At 41.9% G+C, this 15,266-nt stretch overlaps 1 protein-coding gene across 1 annotated transcript in view; it reads right to left on the reverse strand.

Annotated features, from left to right (window-relative positions):
• Positions 1 to 15,266, reverse strand: part of ADGRA2 (adhesion G protein-coupled receptor A2) — a gene marked incomplete at its 5' end in the record, with an annotated part of 82,504 nt that overhangs the window by 42,866 nt on the left and 24,372 nt on the right. The window contains one exon of the mRNA XM_083368556.1: positions 11,012 to 11,083. Within this exon, the coding sequence (XP_083224682.1) occupies positions 11,012 to 11,083 (72 nt within the window). The remainder of the gene's footprint in view (positions 1 to 11,011; positions 11,084 to 15,266) is intronic.

The raw sequence follows: 15,266 nt of genomic DNA on the forward strand, positions 1-15,266 counted from the left end.
TGACAACTCATTATTTGTGTACATTTTTTTGGATTGCTAACAAAGAATTAAAGGGAGACTGATATGGCCATTTCAAGCTCATTTGTTCTCATCAGTCAGCCATACCCTTCTTAACCTCTAGGCCACAGGGTCTTTCTCGCTTTGTTAGCTGAGAGGCAAGGGAGATATGTGTTAAGGTTAAACAACTGCCTAATGTGCAATCGGCCCAGGTTCGAATCTCAGAAGGGTATGGCTGACTGATGAGAACAAATGAGTTTGAAATGGCCATATCAGTCTCCCTTTCTTTGTTAGCAATCCAAAAAAATTACACACACACACACACACACACACACACACACACCAGTCTGCTTCTATTGTCCACATTTCCTTTCTAAGAACACACTGGAACAAGAGTGCAAAACAAAACAAATTCCTCGTATGATTTCAAAAAGTTTTTTTCTAATCATAAGATGCACTATACTTTTTGATATTGATATAGATATGAATGCAGCTCTAAAAGCTGAACTGGGATCCAAAGCCTTCGCTCAGGAGCAGAATCTGCAGCTTCTTCTGTACTGGAGCAATGAATGAAGTCCCTTCTCAGACACACAGAACCCACTGAGACCCTGGTTCACCACACAAAAAGAGATTTGGTCTGGAAAGCTGACTTGAAGACGCACAGCAATTATTGAGAGAACAAGCGGGTTAATGTTTCGAAAGATGTAATTAGCAAACAGGAAATGCCATTTACTTTGCCATGAAACAGAACTTGTTCTGGCTGAAGTGATCCCAGACTTGGGTGTGGGATAATGCAACTTAAAACCAGATTTCACTGTTAAACAGTGATTTGCATGTTTGAAACGCTGGGTCTGGTTATCGGGTTGATTACTTCAAGAGCAGGTAAAAAGAAAGAACTGTCTACATTTCAAAAAGCATGCTGGGATTAGCCTTCCAGGAGCAAATGGCCATGGCATGCCCCATATAAAGGTAGTCCTTGACTTCACAAGTAGGGCCAGAATTTCAGTTGCTAAGCAAAGTGGTTGTTAAGTCAGCCATGGCTGGCTTTAGGACCCTTTTGCCAGGGTTGTTAATTGAATCACTGCAATTGTTATGTGACTCATGCGGTCATTGTATGAATCTGGCTTCCCCCGTTGACTGTGCTTGCCAGAAGCCATTTGGGAAGGTCTAAAATGGTGATCACATGACCCCATCATAAATACATATTGGTTGCCAAGCACCCGTATTTTTGATCATATGGGGATGGTCCAGAAATTGTCAGTAGGAAAACCTGTCGTAAGTTTCTGGTTTTTTTTAGGTGCCTTTGTAACTTTGAATGGTGGCTAAATGAATGAGTGTAAGTCAAGGACTACTTGCTCAGGGGTATCTAGTAGAAGAATTCCATCTAGGTGGGGATGACAAGATCCCAAAGAAAAAGTCCCAGTGTAGGAATTCCATCATAAGCTCTGGGACTTTGTCGAAGCATGGAAAGGCAGGGAAATTATATACCACTGGAAGGATGACTGCACAAAGATAGGGCATTCCCACGTAATATTTGACCTGCTTATGCCTAAATAAATGCACAGACTCCACCGAAAGAATTTCACTGAAACTCTCTTCTTGAAATGATAGGATAAAGCAGGGTCCCCAACTCTGGCGACTTTAAGACCTGTGGACTTCAACTCCCAGAATTCCCCAATTCCGGGAGTTGAACCACAGGTCTTAAAGTTGCCAAGGTTGGGGACCCCTGTGATAAGGGACAGTCTCGTTCACCCAACTGAATAAAGACTTGATAAGGGGAGGTGGGGGGGGAAATGCACAACAATGGTTTTCATTTGGCACTCTGTGCTCGCGACTACTCCAAACTTTGCCCAGTTTTTCCCGGAAAGGGAAACGCAACCAGTGCACACAGGAGGCCCACGCCAGTCCACATTTTTGCTTCACAGAGGAGCAATTCTTCCGTATCCCAAGCATGAAGCCCCTTCAAGCTATTGCAAATGACTCAGTTGTCTTGAGCTGAGAAACAAGGGACCACACGACGCCAAACCTCCACTTCATTCCAGCCTGAAGGGCTTGTTGACTTTGGCCTTTTCTCTGTATATTTTAGTTTTATTCTCTTCCATCACAGCAGATGGCCAAACACCATGGGATGTTTGCTCTGAAAAGCCCTAAGGGGCAGAAGGGAGAAACTTGACTTGATGGACTCACTAGTTTCCCAAAATGATCATCTCCCCCCCCCCTCTCTCTCTCTCTCTCACACACACACACACACACACGTCTCTATGGTGCTCTACTAAAAATGTATTATGCTTCCTTTGAGCCAAATTGATTGAGCTCCAAAAAAAACTAATGCAAAGCTATGAGCCCACCAGCAGAATCATTGACAGATATTTTTTTTCTTATGGCAGAAAGATCTATTCTCATGACTCTCACTTGTTCTATTAAGCTGTCCTCAAATCTATATTAAGTCTGCTTAACGCATAAACGTCTCAAGCTAGTTTAATGTATTCTGCACTATCAGGCCAAACCTGGGCCTCTAAATAATTGTGATTTGTGTTGTCAAGCAAGGGTGGGAGGAGAGGACAGGATTTCCTACAGCTTTCAAGCAAAAGACAAAAGGGGAGACCTTGGAGATCAGTGTGTATAAATATACACAGGTCTTGACTACCAAAGACAACCAGACTAATGCTACAGGCTGTATCCTTGATGCTAATTTTAGATCCTGGCCTTCTAGACAGGATGTAATAGAACAGGTGTGCCACAGCTGGAGAACCCAAAAAACCCACCAACCCATTTTTCTAAGCCAGTCTGCAGATCTTATCCGAATCCTCGTACCTCTGCATATTAACTGTATATCAATTTCTTTGATTTTATGTGCCGTCACTCCTTTTCATTTTGTCTTTGGCAGGAGATGCAACCTTTTCTCCAAACCCTTGGGGGGAAGGGAAAGATGGAAAGGGAGGCGTGGGAACGTGATTCGCTGTTCTAACCTGCGCCAAAAAAATATTTGACGTCCTGGGAATACTTGTCTTAGAATATTGTTCCGATCCATGCCAATATTAGAGGGATCACAGCAAAACTATAATGAAGCAGGACAGAGGTTCCTACGTAAGGCCAAGTTTGAGTGTTTCCATTTTTTTTAAAAAAAGCATGTTAAGTGTCATTAGGAATTATATGAAAAGCCTAGTTTTTCATCTCACATTACAAATGAACCTGTGGATGCCATAAGTATGAATGTTACATCCTAATACCCTAGGAATGTGACCGATAGAGCCAAATAGAACGGGGTGCTCCATGTGTTAAAATCTCTCCTTTGGAATAAAACCTGGTCAATTATTGTCCATGTCTTGGTTGTATCAGGCTTAATTTCACATTAAATTAATGATATAGCTAAAGGGCAAAGCATCCAAAGCTGATCCAAGACATCAGCATGTTTGCAATATTTGACACAGCCGTTCGAAAGGAAATCCAGATATTGAAAAATGTGGTTTATAAAATGCCTTTGAATGAGAGGACAGTATCTGTGTGACCCATTCAATGCCCAGTTAAACACAAGGTTTTTCAGACAACGTTGACACTGAAATAAGTTTGGAGTTTTATTTTAGGGAATGGACATGATCCAGAATGGGTCTTACTGCGGGGGGGGGGGGAGGCCCTGTTTAGACATATATGTAATTGAGTGCTTTGTGTGTTGTATAAGAAGACAAACTCCAATGAGCTTTTCTGGGAGTACTGGACACAACATACCGTCACTAGTCTGAGTCTAGACCCAAGTGGCAATTCCAGGATTTTATCCATAAAAGAATCATTTCTTCTCTCCTAATAAAGTGGGATATGGGTAGTCCTTGAGTTACAAGAGTTCATTTAGTGAGAGTTATAGTTACAGTGGCACTGACAAAAGTGTCTTACGACTGTTTTTCACACTTACCGCCATATTTATGACGGCTGCAGTGTCCCAGGATCATGTGATCCCCTTTTGCAACCTTACCAGCAATGTCAATGGGGAACCCAGATTCACTTAACAACGGCGTTACGAACGTAACAACTGAAATGATTCACGGTGGCAAAAAGGTTGTAAAATGGGGCAAAATTGACAACAAATGGTTCACTTAGCAGCAGAAATGTAGGTCCTATTTGTGGTCGTAAGTTGAGGGCCACCTGCAATTGACATCCCAATATTTAAATCAGAGGTCTTCCAACTTGGCCCTTTTATGACTCGTGGACTTGAACTCCCAGAATTCCTCAGCCAGGCACGCATGCCTGGCTGAGGAATTCTGGGAGTTGAAGTCCATGAGTCATAAAAGGGCCAAGTTGGAAGACCTCTGATTTAAAGGATGTTAAGTGATAAAACTGGGTGTCTCATCTCCATCAGGTCTTTCTGAAGAAAAATCTACTCTATGCTTTAGCCCAAGAGGTCAACTAGGACCTGAAAAATGCCACTATTCTTCTAAGCCTCCTTCCCTCAGACGATTCCCTGGGAGATGAGAACTCAATCTGGAGAAAGGTCACACATCATATACAATGCTCATTGCTCCAAGGCAAGGTGTGACCGAGATAGCACAATGCATGGCTGGTAAACAGAAATATCGTCCTCTGTCTGGGTCAGAGGTCCAAGGCCTGGCTTAGGTCCCTGGTGCAAGAGACAGAGTTCCCATCCTCTGGCTGCTTGTTAAGGCCAAGCAGAGTGGGTTAACGGGGTACGGCCTTGTCAAAAGTGTCTGGGATACAAAGCCATCATCTCAATTGGCAGTAATTGACCCTCCTTGCTGTTACGAGAGACGCCAAGCTGAGCAGTAAATGAATAAGCTCCAGGACGCAGCCTGTTTCTTCTTAACCCTGAAGTGAGGTGCTCTAGTGCAGCGTTTCCCAACCTTAGGAACTTGAAGATGCGTGGACTTCAACTCCCAGAATTCCCCAGCCAGCATAGCTGGCTGGGGAATTCTGGGAGTTGAAGTCCACGCATCTTCAAGTTCCTAAAGGTTGGGAAACGCTGCTCTAGTGTTGTTGTTGTTTTTTAAGAACAAGTGCTGTCCTTTCCCAAAGATGCTTTTTCAAAAGGCAACTGGGCTTCTTCTTTCCTTGAAGACATTTCGTTTCTCATCTAAGAAGCTTCTTCAGTTCAGTACTGAAGAAGCTTTTTGGATGAGAAGCGAAATGTCTTCAAGGAAAAACAAAGTCCAGTTGCCTTTTGAAAAATCACCTTTGGGACAACCATGACCTGGATGACTGAGAATCTCCATAGGCAAGTGATGACCTTTGTTGTCAAGAGGTTTCTATTTCTGTAACATATACTGCACACATAATACAAGAACACTTCTTCTCCCATCTCATTAGCAGAAAGATGAGGGGAAAAAATCTGCTGGAAATTCCTTCATACGCTACATAGAAGTAGGGTTTGGCCAGGGAAGGGTTAGGGTTATACGCAAACAAGCAAGTTTTCCACCCAGGTTGTCTGTCCTCTCACCCACAATCAAGTCATTTGTTCATTCATGCATTCATCAAATTTATGTGGCCACCCACCTCACACAAAGTGACTCTGGGTGGCACACAATAAAACCAACAATTAAAACAATATACAAAAGTCACTTAAAACAATTGTGCATACATTTAAAAATAAGGTATTATGAATGAGGTGAGGTAGAACCTCAGCTCTTCAACTTCAGAAGGAGCCCACTGTTTTCTGAAGTTCTACTTCCTGGTTCCTGAGGGAAAAAAAGACAGAGGGCTCAGCTTGATGTTCACGAACCCTGAAGAAGGCCTGAGTTTTACTTCTTGCCATATATCCATCTGCCCATCACAACCTGGACAGCACCCCCTTTTCCTAACCTTCTCCGCACTCAGAACTTCCTTCTTAATTGCTTTGGGAAATCAGACACGTGACTATCTAAACAGGCCATGTAAGGCTGTTTAGTCTACAGCCTGAATCAGAAGTTGTGGGTCTGCACCAGGTTGCTGCCATTAGTGCGATAAAACGGGAAAATTACTATATATACATAGAGTTTATATTAACTACTTTTAATTGTAGGGTGCTTAATATATATATAGAGAGAGAGAATTAAATCCAACTGTGGGTTTGTCTTTGTTTTTCCCACTTCTATTTCCGGGTCTGAAACTGTGTTGCCATCCTCTCTCCACCCACTTCTAAATTTACTTAATTGTACCACAGGTTACAAAATGCCCAAAGACATATATTCTTCTTAGGATGATTAAGAAATATTGTGGTGCAGAGGGGGTGAATAAATGATGCATCCATTGACTTAGTATTATTTATTCCATTCTGCATAATGTTAATTACTCTGAAAGAGAACAGTGGGATTGATGTATGCCTTCCTCTTGGGAAATCTCTTCAGTTTATGCATTAATCATTCTCTCCAAACTTTCCCTCTGCAGCTGTAACACACACACACACACACACACACACACACACACACAGGTAATTACTCATTGTGGCTCCTGCCATTCTGCCCTCTACCACACCCCAGAACTTTACCATCATCCTATCCAAGCCACAATCCAGGGTGGGGATGGGTAGCATAAGACGTAATAGCAATACCTTTTGATAGCAATACCTTTTGATTGACAGCTCTGGTCGCCCAGCATAATTTGAACATTCCAGAGGTGACCATGAGGTTAATGCAATCTGGAGCAGACTGGGATGGGGGTGGGCTGTTTGTTCAGAACTCCCTAATCAATGAAACTTTAAAGAGATTTTTGTGTGCCCAGGGGTCCAATCCAATTAGATGCAGTTTTTTAGACTGGAAGAAGAAGAAGAAGAATTGCAATAACAATAAGAGAAGAACATTGGAGAAGGGGATGCAAAGCGTCAAGTTCAAGCATTGCCTAAGCAAATACAAAACTCGATGGGAGCCGCATGAAAATTGGGGTGGGGACTTTTCTTCCATTTAGCGATGTCAGGGAAGAAGTTAACAGAGAGTTCCAAATTGCTAAGACTTTCCCTTGGAAGTCCAGGAAAGTCAGAAACTCTTAACAACTAAACTCCTCCGGAGCAGCTTCCCTGTTGGGCAAGCTGTAATCCCTTGCCATTAATGAGCGCTTTGTTCCAGCCTCAATGGATGCAGATAACCCCGTACTGCAAAGATGAAAAAGAAAAGGAGGAGAAGGAGATGGAACATTAAATAAACTCTCAGCTTCACAGTTTTAGCACAGCAAAGAGGTCCCTGTCCTTAGGGCCATCCCCTGTAGACCACAAACCAGGAATTTCAGTGCAATTATATCAAGCAATTTCTTCTCCCCAACTGGAGTTTTCCCCTTATCTTTTTGTCCATGTGATAAATATACTGAATCTTGAATGGGTATATGTGTGTGTGTGTGTGTGTGTGTGTGTGTGTGTTGTGTGTGAGAGAGAGAGAGGGAGAGGGAGGGGGGAGGGAGGGAGAGAGAGACAGAAAGACAGAGAATATCATTGTATTTTATGCATCTCCTCTGGGCACGTTCATCCTTTCTTCTTGTGTCTCAATGTCCCATGTTTGGACTTCAGCCGACCCTACTATTAGACATAGAAATACCTGTGTGTCCCTATTCCCCTTTTTTATAATCACTGGGGTTATGATCTGCTAATAGCAATAGCAATAGCACTTAGACTTACACAGCTTCATAGTGCTTTACAGCCCTCTCTAAGTGGTTTACAGAATCAGCTTATGGAAACCACCCACTCCACTTGCAATCATCATCTGCACATATCCATGCAAAGTTCCCAAATGCAAACAGACCTAACTAGAATTGCAATTCTGGTGACATGTTTGCAGTTCCGATGACATATAAATCAGTGCACAAGGACCCTTCCTGCTTTAGTTCATACGTGGGAGGAAAGTTCTTAGCTATGAAAATAGCTTGCTCATTATTCGTAAGGATGTGCCCTAACAAATAGGCAGTTGTGGAACTGATCTGACTAACCTTGATGTACCTGTAATGAATTATATGGAAAGATACCATTATAGGTAGGTGTTGATTTATTTGATTCTAGTCTAAGGCTCCTGTAAAGTTTGTTGCTGTTGGCTTCCACCCATTCAGAATCTTAAAATGCACACACACATAACACAAAGTAAGTTCCCGAGTAGCATTCAGATATTTATTTTTAAATTTTCCTATATATCTTTCATTGGTCTCTTTCCTAGTCATGTCTCATTTGCATATGTTCATTTTCTAAATTTCATTTATTTCTTAAGCTGCAATTCAGACGAAACATAAAAATAAAAGCTTTCTTTCAAGGATTTCAGCTATCACCTTACATAGGCAAATACCTATTATCACACAGTGTGCGTTGTGCAATATTTTTAATCTAAAGTGGCATGTTGTAAACCTAGCGTCCTAGCCAATAAATAAACATCACACACATGCAGAGAAGCGAAGATCCAAAAAGGATAATCACCTTCCAATCAATTTATTTCTCCAGTCAGAGTCAGAGCTAGTCAGTCTTTATGTTTGAAGGATCAGTAAATATTCCCCCAGCACATGTAACCCTGAACCCAGAAAAGGGTGCACTTTCAGCTCTCATTAAGCGGTATAATAAGCCACAGCCACACATTTGCCAGTGGGGAAACTCAGCCTAAACTCGGCACCTCCAAACGAAACCCCTTCGGTGTGAGTTCTCCTTTCTTACCCATCCCTAACATGCCTAAGTAAAGATTAAACCCACATTTGGAGGTAGAGGCGAAGAAGACGCAAATCTCTTCCTACGGAAAGCCTGAACCAAAGAGAGGCCTTTCAAGTTCGGATAAGAAGGCTGACTTTGTTGGTCTGAGAAAGTTGTTTTTTTCACGATCGCCTCCTTTTAAAACTCTTTGTCTAGTTCATTTGGAGGGCTCCTGGGCCTCTCAAGAGGAAAACAGAAAGTTGATATGATCTGGAACTGAACTTCCTTCTCTTCTCCGGTTTTTTTTTTTTGTAGGGGAGGAGGGAGGAGCCTAAAGAGAACTGCCGTAGAAAAGGAGAGCGGCAGTAAGCTTCAACTGCAGCTGTAACTGTAGAATTGCAGGAGATAGCCTTTCTCCATGGGTGAGAAAGTAGAATGAACATTCGCTGATTCTAATTGATGTTGTGGGCCATCAAAAATTGCATGTATATATTTAAAAAATTGAGGGACGCGGTGGCTCAGTGGGTTAGGACACTGAGCTTGTCAATCAGAAGGTCAGCAGTTTGGCGGGTCGAATCCCGAGTGCCGCGTAACAGAGTGAGCGCCTGTTACTCGTCCCAGCTTCTGCCAACCTAGCAGTTCGAAAGCACGTAAAAATGCAAGTAGAAAAATAGGGAATACTACGGTGGGAAGGTAACAGTGTTCCGTGCGCCTTTGGCGTCTAGTCATGCCGGCCACATGACCACAGAGACGTCCTCGGACAAGCGCTGGCTCTTCGGCTTTGAAACGGAGATGAGCACCGGCCCCTAGAGTCGGAAACGACTAGCACGCATGTGCAGGGGAACCTTTACTTTTACCTTTATTTAAAAATTGAGTGGCGTAGTGGCCTAGATGTGAAGATGCTGGCTTCCCACTTGGAAGGCTTGAGAGTTCAATCCTGGGCAGCAGCAGATATTTCTCTATCAGGACACGAGGAGAAAACATCTGCTGTGAACTCGGAGTAGGCATCAGGAAGGGCATCCGGCCAGTAAACGCTCAGCTCCATTAAGTTGCCCCGACTCCACCCCAAATAAAGGGATTAAAGGGTCATAAAAAGTATGACGCATACACACAATTTTAAGCCTATTTAAAAAATCAAGATTTTGAGAAATCTATAACAAGGAAATAGAAATGTTTGAAGAGAGTACGTGTATAAAGTATGTACATTATAGATAGCACCGTTCTTCAATCTTTAGATCAAAGTTGCTATCAGAATCTTTGCACCTATGCTTAGCATGAATATTAGGCAATTGTGTAAGGTCCTTTTAAAAATGATCATTATATAAACCTTAGAGAATGAATAGGAAAAGGACCCCTTTTCAAAAAAAATTGACTTATATCTGACTTTCCTTCAGAAGTTTAGTTTCTAACAACAAAGGTCCATACTCTCTTTATGGTTTTTTTTTTAAATACAATCTGGCGTGGTTTTTCCCCCAAATTTCCTAGAGTCAACTGTGGCAAATCTCCCCTGTAACATTAGAGGTGCAGCTAAATCCTTTGAATGAAAGGATGATCCACTAAAGCTGAGAATAGCTTCCAGGAGAAGTAATTTAGATAAGGGATTTAACTTGGGACAGCTGGGAAAAGTAGCTTTATGAAAGATCATTTGTGGTCTAGGAGTGTCTTATTTAGGATCTGCTGGTAGACCCATAAATACCAAAGATGCTTGAAATCTCTGTCTGCTGGGGTTAAGTTATCCATCTTCTGATCATCTTCACTGTTTTTCTCTGTATATCTGCTCCCATCTTTCTTATAACGCTCTGTCCAAGATACTCAAAATGACATCTGACCAGTGCAGAATACAGTGGAACAATAACTTCCCAGGATCTAAAACTGTATTTCTTCTAATGCAACTTATAACGAATTTTTACTGATTAAATTAAACATGCCTGTGAGTCAGTTGCTATTATTCTGGGCTACCTGTATATAATCCTCGCTCAAGAATTATGCTACAGTTAGTTTTTCTAAAAGGTTCAATAAAACAAGAGGCAGAAAACCCTTCTCCGGATTCTAATGTTCTTAACTGTGGACAAAGTAGAAAGTCACAATAGAACTTACATGCAGTGGTCAATAAGGCACAACAAACACAAATAAAGACCAGCAGATCCACCAATAAATAAGCACTAGAATCATGGCAGACAATGAACATTTGCAGTTACGGTTCAATTGTATTTTGTTTTTCCTTTAATCCGAAACTCTAAAAACGTTAGCCCTTCTAAACACTTTGTCCTTCCAATTCCTATGGCCATACGAGACTTCCACACATAGATACATAAGTACAGGTGTGTGCATACAGGTGTCCACACCCACTCCAAGTTCGCTTTCACTACAGTTCAGTCACTAATTCCTGAGGTCGTCACTGATAGTCCAAAATTTTAAAAAACCCAAAGAATTTGTACTTACAGCTTTTCAAGAACACGGAGTCCCAAAAAAGTGCTGTTCTTCAGGGTTGTTATTTTGTTATTGCTCAAAATCCTGGAGAAAGAGAGAAAGGCGTTATGTAGTTTGCGTTGTCCATACATGCAGGCTTAAAGGAGCGGGAGAGAGTTGCGGTCCTCATTGATGGATTCATTACGATAGTTTTGTAATAAATAAAACTGGCTAAACATTTGTACAGAACTCCAAATCCTCCTTTTTTTGTAGCCCACAAAACCTTTTTAAGCACAATTTCCCCCAAATCAGCCTTGCAGCTTCCAGTCAAATTCCAAAACAGGTCATGCTCACAGTTTAGAATAAGCTGCACCCTTCTCCCATAAAAAGAGGGGGAGATCAATATGCAATTATTATTACTGCTTTGTCACACAGCCAGCCAGGTGTTCAGATGGGATTTGCAGTTTTATCCACCTATTGAGTGCTTCCCAAGAACCTGGGAAAGGCAGATGTGGATGTTTGAAGGTATTAAAAGGCACCGTCGCAGGATGTAAGATGTTCTGAGGAAAGCTACCTTTTACATTTGACTGGTGGTGATTGTGTCAGTGAGGATGGTGTTCAAGCGGTGTTCCAGATGTTTTAGGATTGCACCTATCATTATTGTTACTCCCTTTGCTTTCTTTTGCCCTAGTCCAGGGTTAGGCAACCTCGGCTCTTTTATGACTTGTGGACTTCAACTCCCAGAATTCCTGAGCCAGCCATGCTGAGGGGAAAGGGAGAGGTTTCCAAGCTGAGCCGTGCTGGCTCAGGAAATCTGGGAGTTGAAGTCCACGAGTCATAAAAGAGCCGAGGTTGCCTACCCCTGCCCTAGTCGTTCTACGTCTATCTGCAGGTCTTCGTATTTTATAATTATTATTACGTATATGATTATTACGTATATGACACGGTCCTCTGCCTTTTGCATAATGGCCCCAATTCCTCCCTCCTTCTTCCACATATTAATGGTAAGGTTAAATGTTGCTCATTTCTGCCTTAAGTCAGCCCCACGTGTTTTTGGGTGGTTGTAGATGGTTTAACGGAAAGATAGCAAGGCCTAACTCAAACTGATGAAGTCATGATTAGCTGTCAGTTCTTTGCAAGGACAATTTGCATAATGCTTCTCAGACATTATAGGGTTTGCTTTTACATCAGCTCCACTGGGTAATAGTAACATTTACAAATGGGGAAGCGAGGCCAGGTGTCAATGCTTTTTCCATGGCTGAAGGAAACCGAGGAGAAAGGCCTTATCTAAACTGTACCAGCTGGTTAATGGAATTTTTTGTACATCTATCTCATCTCTCCCTTCATCTGAATCCATTATTTTACTCTGCGCCATTCCTGGCTGGGAATGTCTGTGGTGTGGCTGAGAGATGCGGTTAGATTTTCATCACTGCTATTCTTAACAGGATGACATAAGCTCGGAAAGCCAAGCAAAATGGAAGTAACAAAGGCGTAATCTAATAAATGGAATAATAAACACTGCAAAACAAACAGATGTAAACTAAAAAGTACACAACTGAAAAGGTAAACAATCTGAGGCCAAAGGAACAGAACTGGAAGAAGGGAAAGAAATCTGAAACCTACCCACTTATGAAAGGGTTGTGTGCGTAGACACAAATGTACACGCGCAGTTTCTTACATGCACATATGTATGATCTTAAGGAAAAATAAAAACCTTTCCGATATCCACATTCAATATTTCTGTCTAGAACATGCAGGGAAAAGTCATTTGTCAGGAAAAACAGCTCCGTGTTTGACTAATTCAGATGATATCTGCATAGTTAGTTTTGCACAAATAATCTATATGTTTTTAAGGCATTTGTTTTTCATCCTGATCTATTTGTCATAAGCAAGAGTTCAGAGGGAATAATCAGTAGTTCTAGGCAGCATAAGTGTGTGTTTTCAAAAGCTGGTTGGCCTCTCCAGTAACAGCTTGGAAACCCATTGAAATCTTAACAAGAATACATTTTCTCAAAACAGGAACCAAAGTCAGTTTTTGTTCTCAAACGGAACCGGAAGTTAGGAATCTCAGAATCAAATCAATTGTAATCAGTTTTCTTCATATATTTGTCTATTCCCCCCCCCCCAAAGATGTAACTGCTCCTAGGGCAATGCTCTCTATGCATCTCCCTTTTGTGATGCTCATTTTCAGCATGCACAAGCCAAAGTCTGCAGCCTCTGGATCAGGACCTCCCACACAACGGCCTGCAAACCCCACTATTCAGCCCCATTTGTCAAAAGACTTGGTCCATCTCTTCCCATTGGACTTCCTCATTGTATGGGGGTCTGGTTCAACTACCCCCTAGTTGAGTCAGGGTTTTTGACCGGCACTAGGCAGCTTGCTCTCAAAGTAAACAGTTGGGAAGATGACAAAAAACAGTCCTCTTTTGACCTCCTCTCAAAGCAAGCAGAAAACTTGCCAACCGAAAGGAGCCAGGAAAAAAAATATAAAAGAAAAAGGAACACCCATCAATTCTTCCAACTCTCATTAAAAAGCTTTTCTAATGAGCAATTAGCCCTGGCAAGCATGCCTTGTGCTAAGAGGGCCACCAAACAGCTGCAGAGCTTTTGATAGCTTGACCTCACCGTCCACTTCAGATTCTTCTTTTCATGGAAACTTTTAAGTTGCATGGGCCTTGTGGCAGCCATGTTTCCCAAACAATTGATGCTAACGACTGCACAACAATATTTCATTTTTCTTAAGGTTTTCTTCCCTGTGCAAAAAACAGAAGCGGCATTCTGTGTTGTCCTGCCTTTTCTTTCAAATGCTCAAGAATTTCTTTTACATTTCTCCTTGTGTTGTTTTCGGAATTGACTTCCTGACTTGACAATGATAAAGTCAAAATGACATTTGAAAGTACTTCTCAAGGAGGCAGTGATGAATCGAGTTTATTTTTCTCAGGTCCACATTTTTCCATCAGTGCCCAAGTTTCTATCAGCCCAACTTTATACTATTATGATTTTTAAATGCTTCTAATTGTTTAAATCATTTTCATATAGAACAAGGGTGGGCAACTGTGGTTGGCTCAGGAATTCTGGAAGTTGAAGTCCACAGATTGTAAAGGGGCCATAGTTGCCCACGCCTGATACAGAAGCATCACAATAGACTGTGAGATGCTTTTGACAATTTCTTTCTTTTTAATGCATTTAATTCTTTAAATTCTTTGAGCAGGTGAGCCTGCTGCTTTTTGAGTGGAGCATGAAACCATCCAAATGTTTACCCATCTAGTTTGATTCAGCTCCACTGAATTTCTTCTACGATATCACCGTCCCTGCCATCTTTTAGCCAAGGTAGACCTAGCTGTTGTACCTTTTTGGTTCATGATTTTGCAAGGCAACTCTTTGTTGATTTTTCCCCCCTAACACATCTTTACCTTGGCTGGGAATTTCAAGAGAAGAAGCATGTACATCTGGAATTTTCTTCTCCATTTGAAGAAAAGTGAACCGCAAAGTACAAACCCTAACATTAACCCTGTATCCCTCGGAGTTCAATACTCCCTTTTTTTTTACTTCCATCTGGAAAGAGACTAGGTTGTTTTCATGATTTGTTTATTGTTCCTACCTTCTCTCAAAAATGTTCTCTTTTTTCCCACACTACTTTCTCTACATACATCTCATCACTCTTTTCTACCATTTAAACATTGAGGTGGGAGGTCACAGTCATACCATATGTTAAGCAAATGGTGGTAAGCCCCAGAAATTCAAAATATTATGCAGTTACAGAATTCATTATTTATTTATGAATTTGTTTTCTAACCTGCCTTTCATTTAGGAGCTTAAGATGGTCTAGAATAAGGGTAGGTGACCTTGGCTCTTTTATGACTCGTGGACTTCAACTCCCGGAATTCCTGGGCCAGCCACGCTGAGGGGAAAGAGAGAGGTTTCCAAGCTGAGCCATGCTTGCTCAGGAATTCTGGGAGTTGAAGTCCACGACTCATAAAAGAGCCAACGTTGCCTACCCCTGGCCTAGGCCTAGGCTGCTTTATGACTCGTGGACTTCAACTCCCAGAATTCCTGAGCCAGCCACACTGAGGGGAAAGAGAGATGTTTCCAAGCTGAGCCATGCTGGCTCAGGAATTCTGGGAGTTGAAGTCCACAAGTCATAAAAGAGCCAAGGTTGCCTACCCCTGGTCTAGAGAATGGCCCAACAATTCTATGAGGTAGATTGCACTGGAAGACTATGAACTGGCCCAAAGATGGCCAGTGAACTCTAAAGATTAAAGTATGGGAGGGAGTAAAACCTGGGTGT

The sequence above is a fragment of the Vipera ursinii genome (genome assembly GCF_947247035.1).
Source record: "Vipera ursinii genome assembly, chromosome: 8".
Taxonomy (NCBI): domain Eukaryota; kingdom Metazoa; phylum Chordata; class Lepidosauria; order Squamata; family Viperidae; genus Vipera; species Vipera ursinii.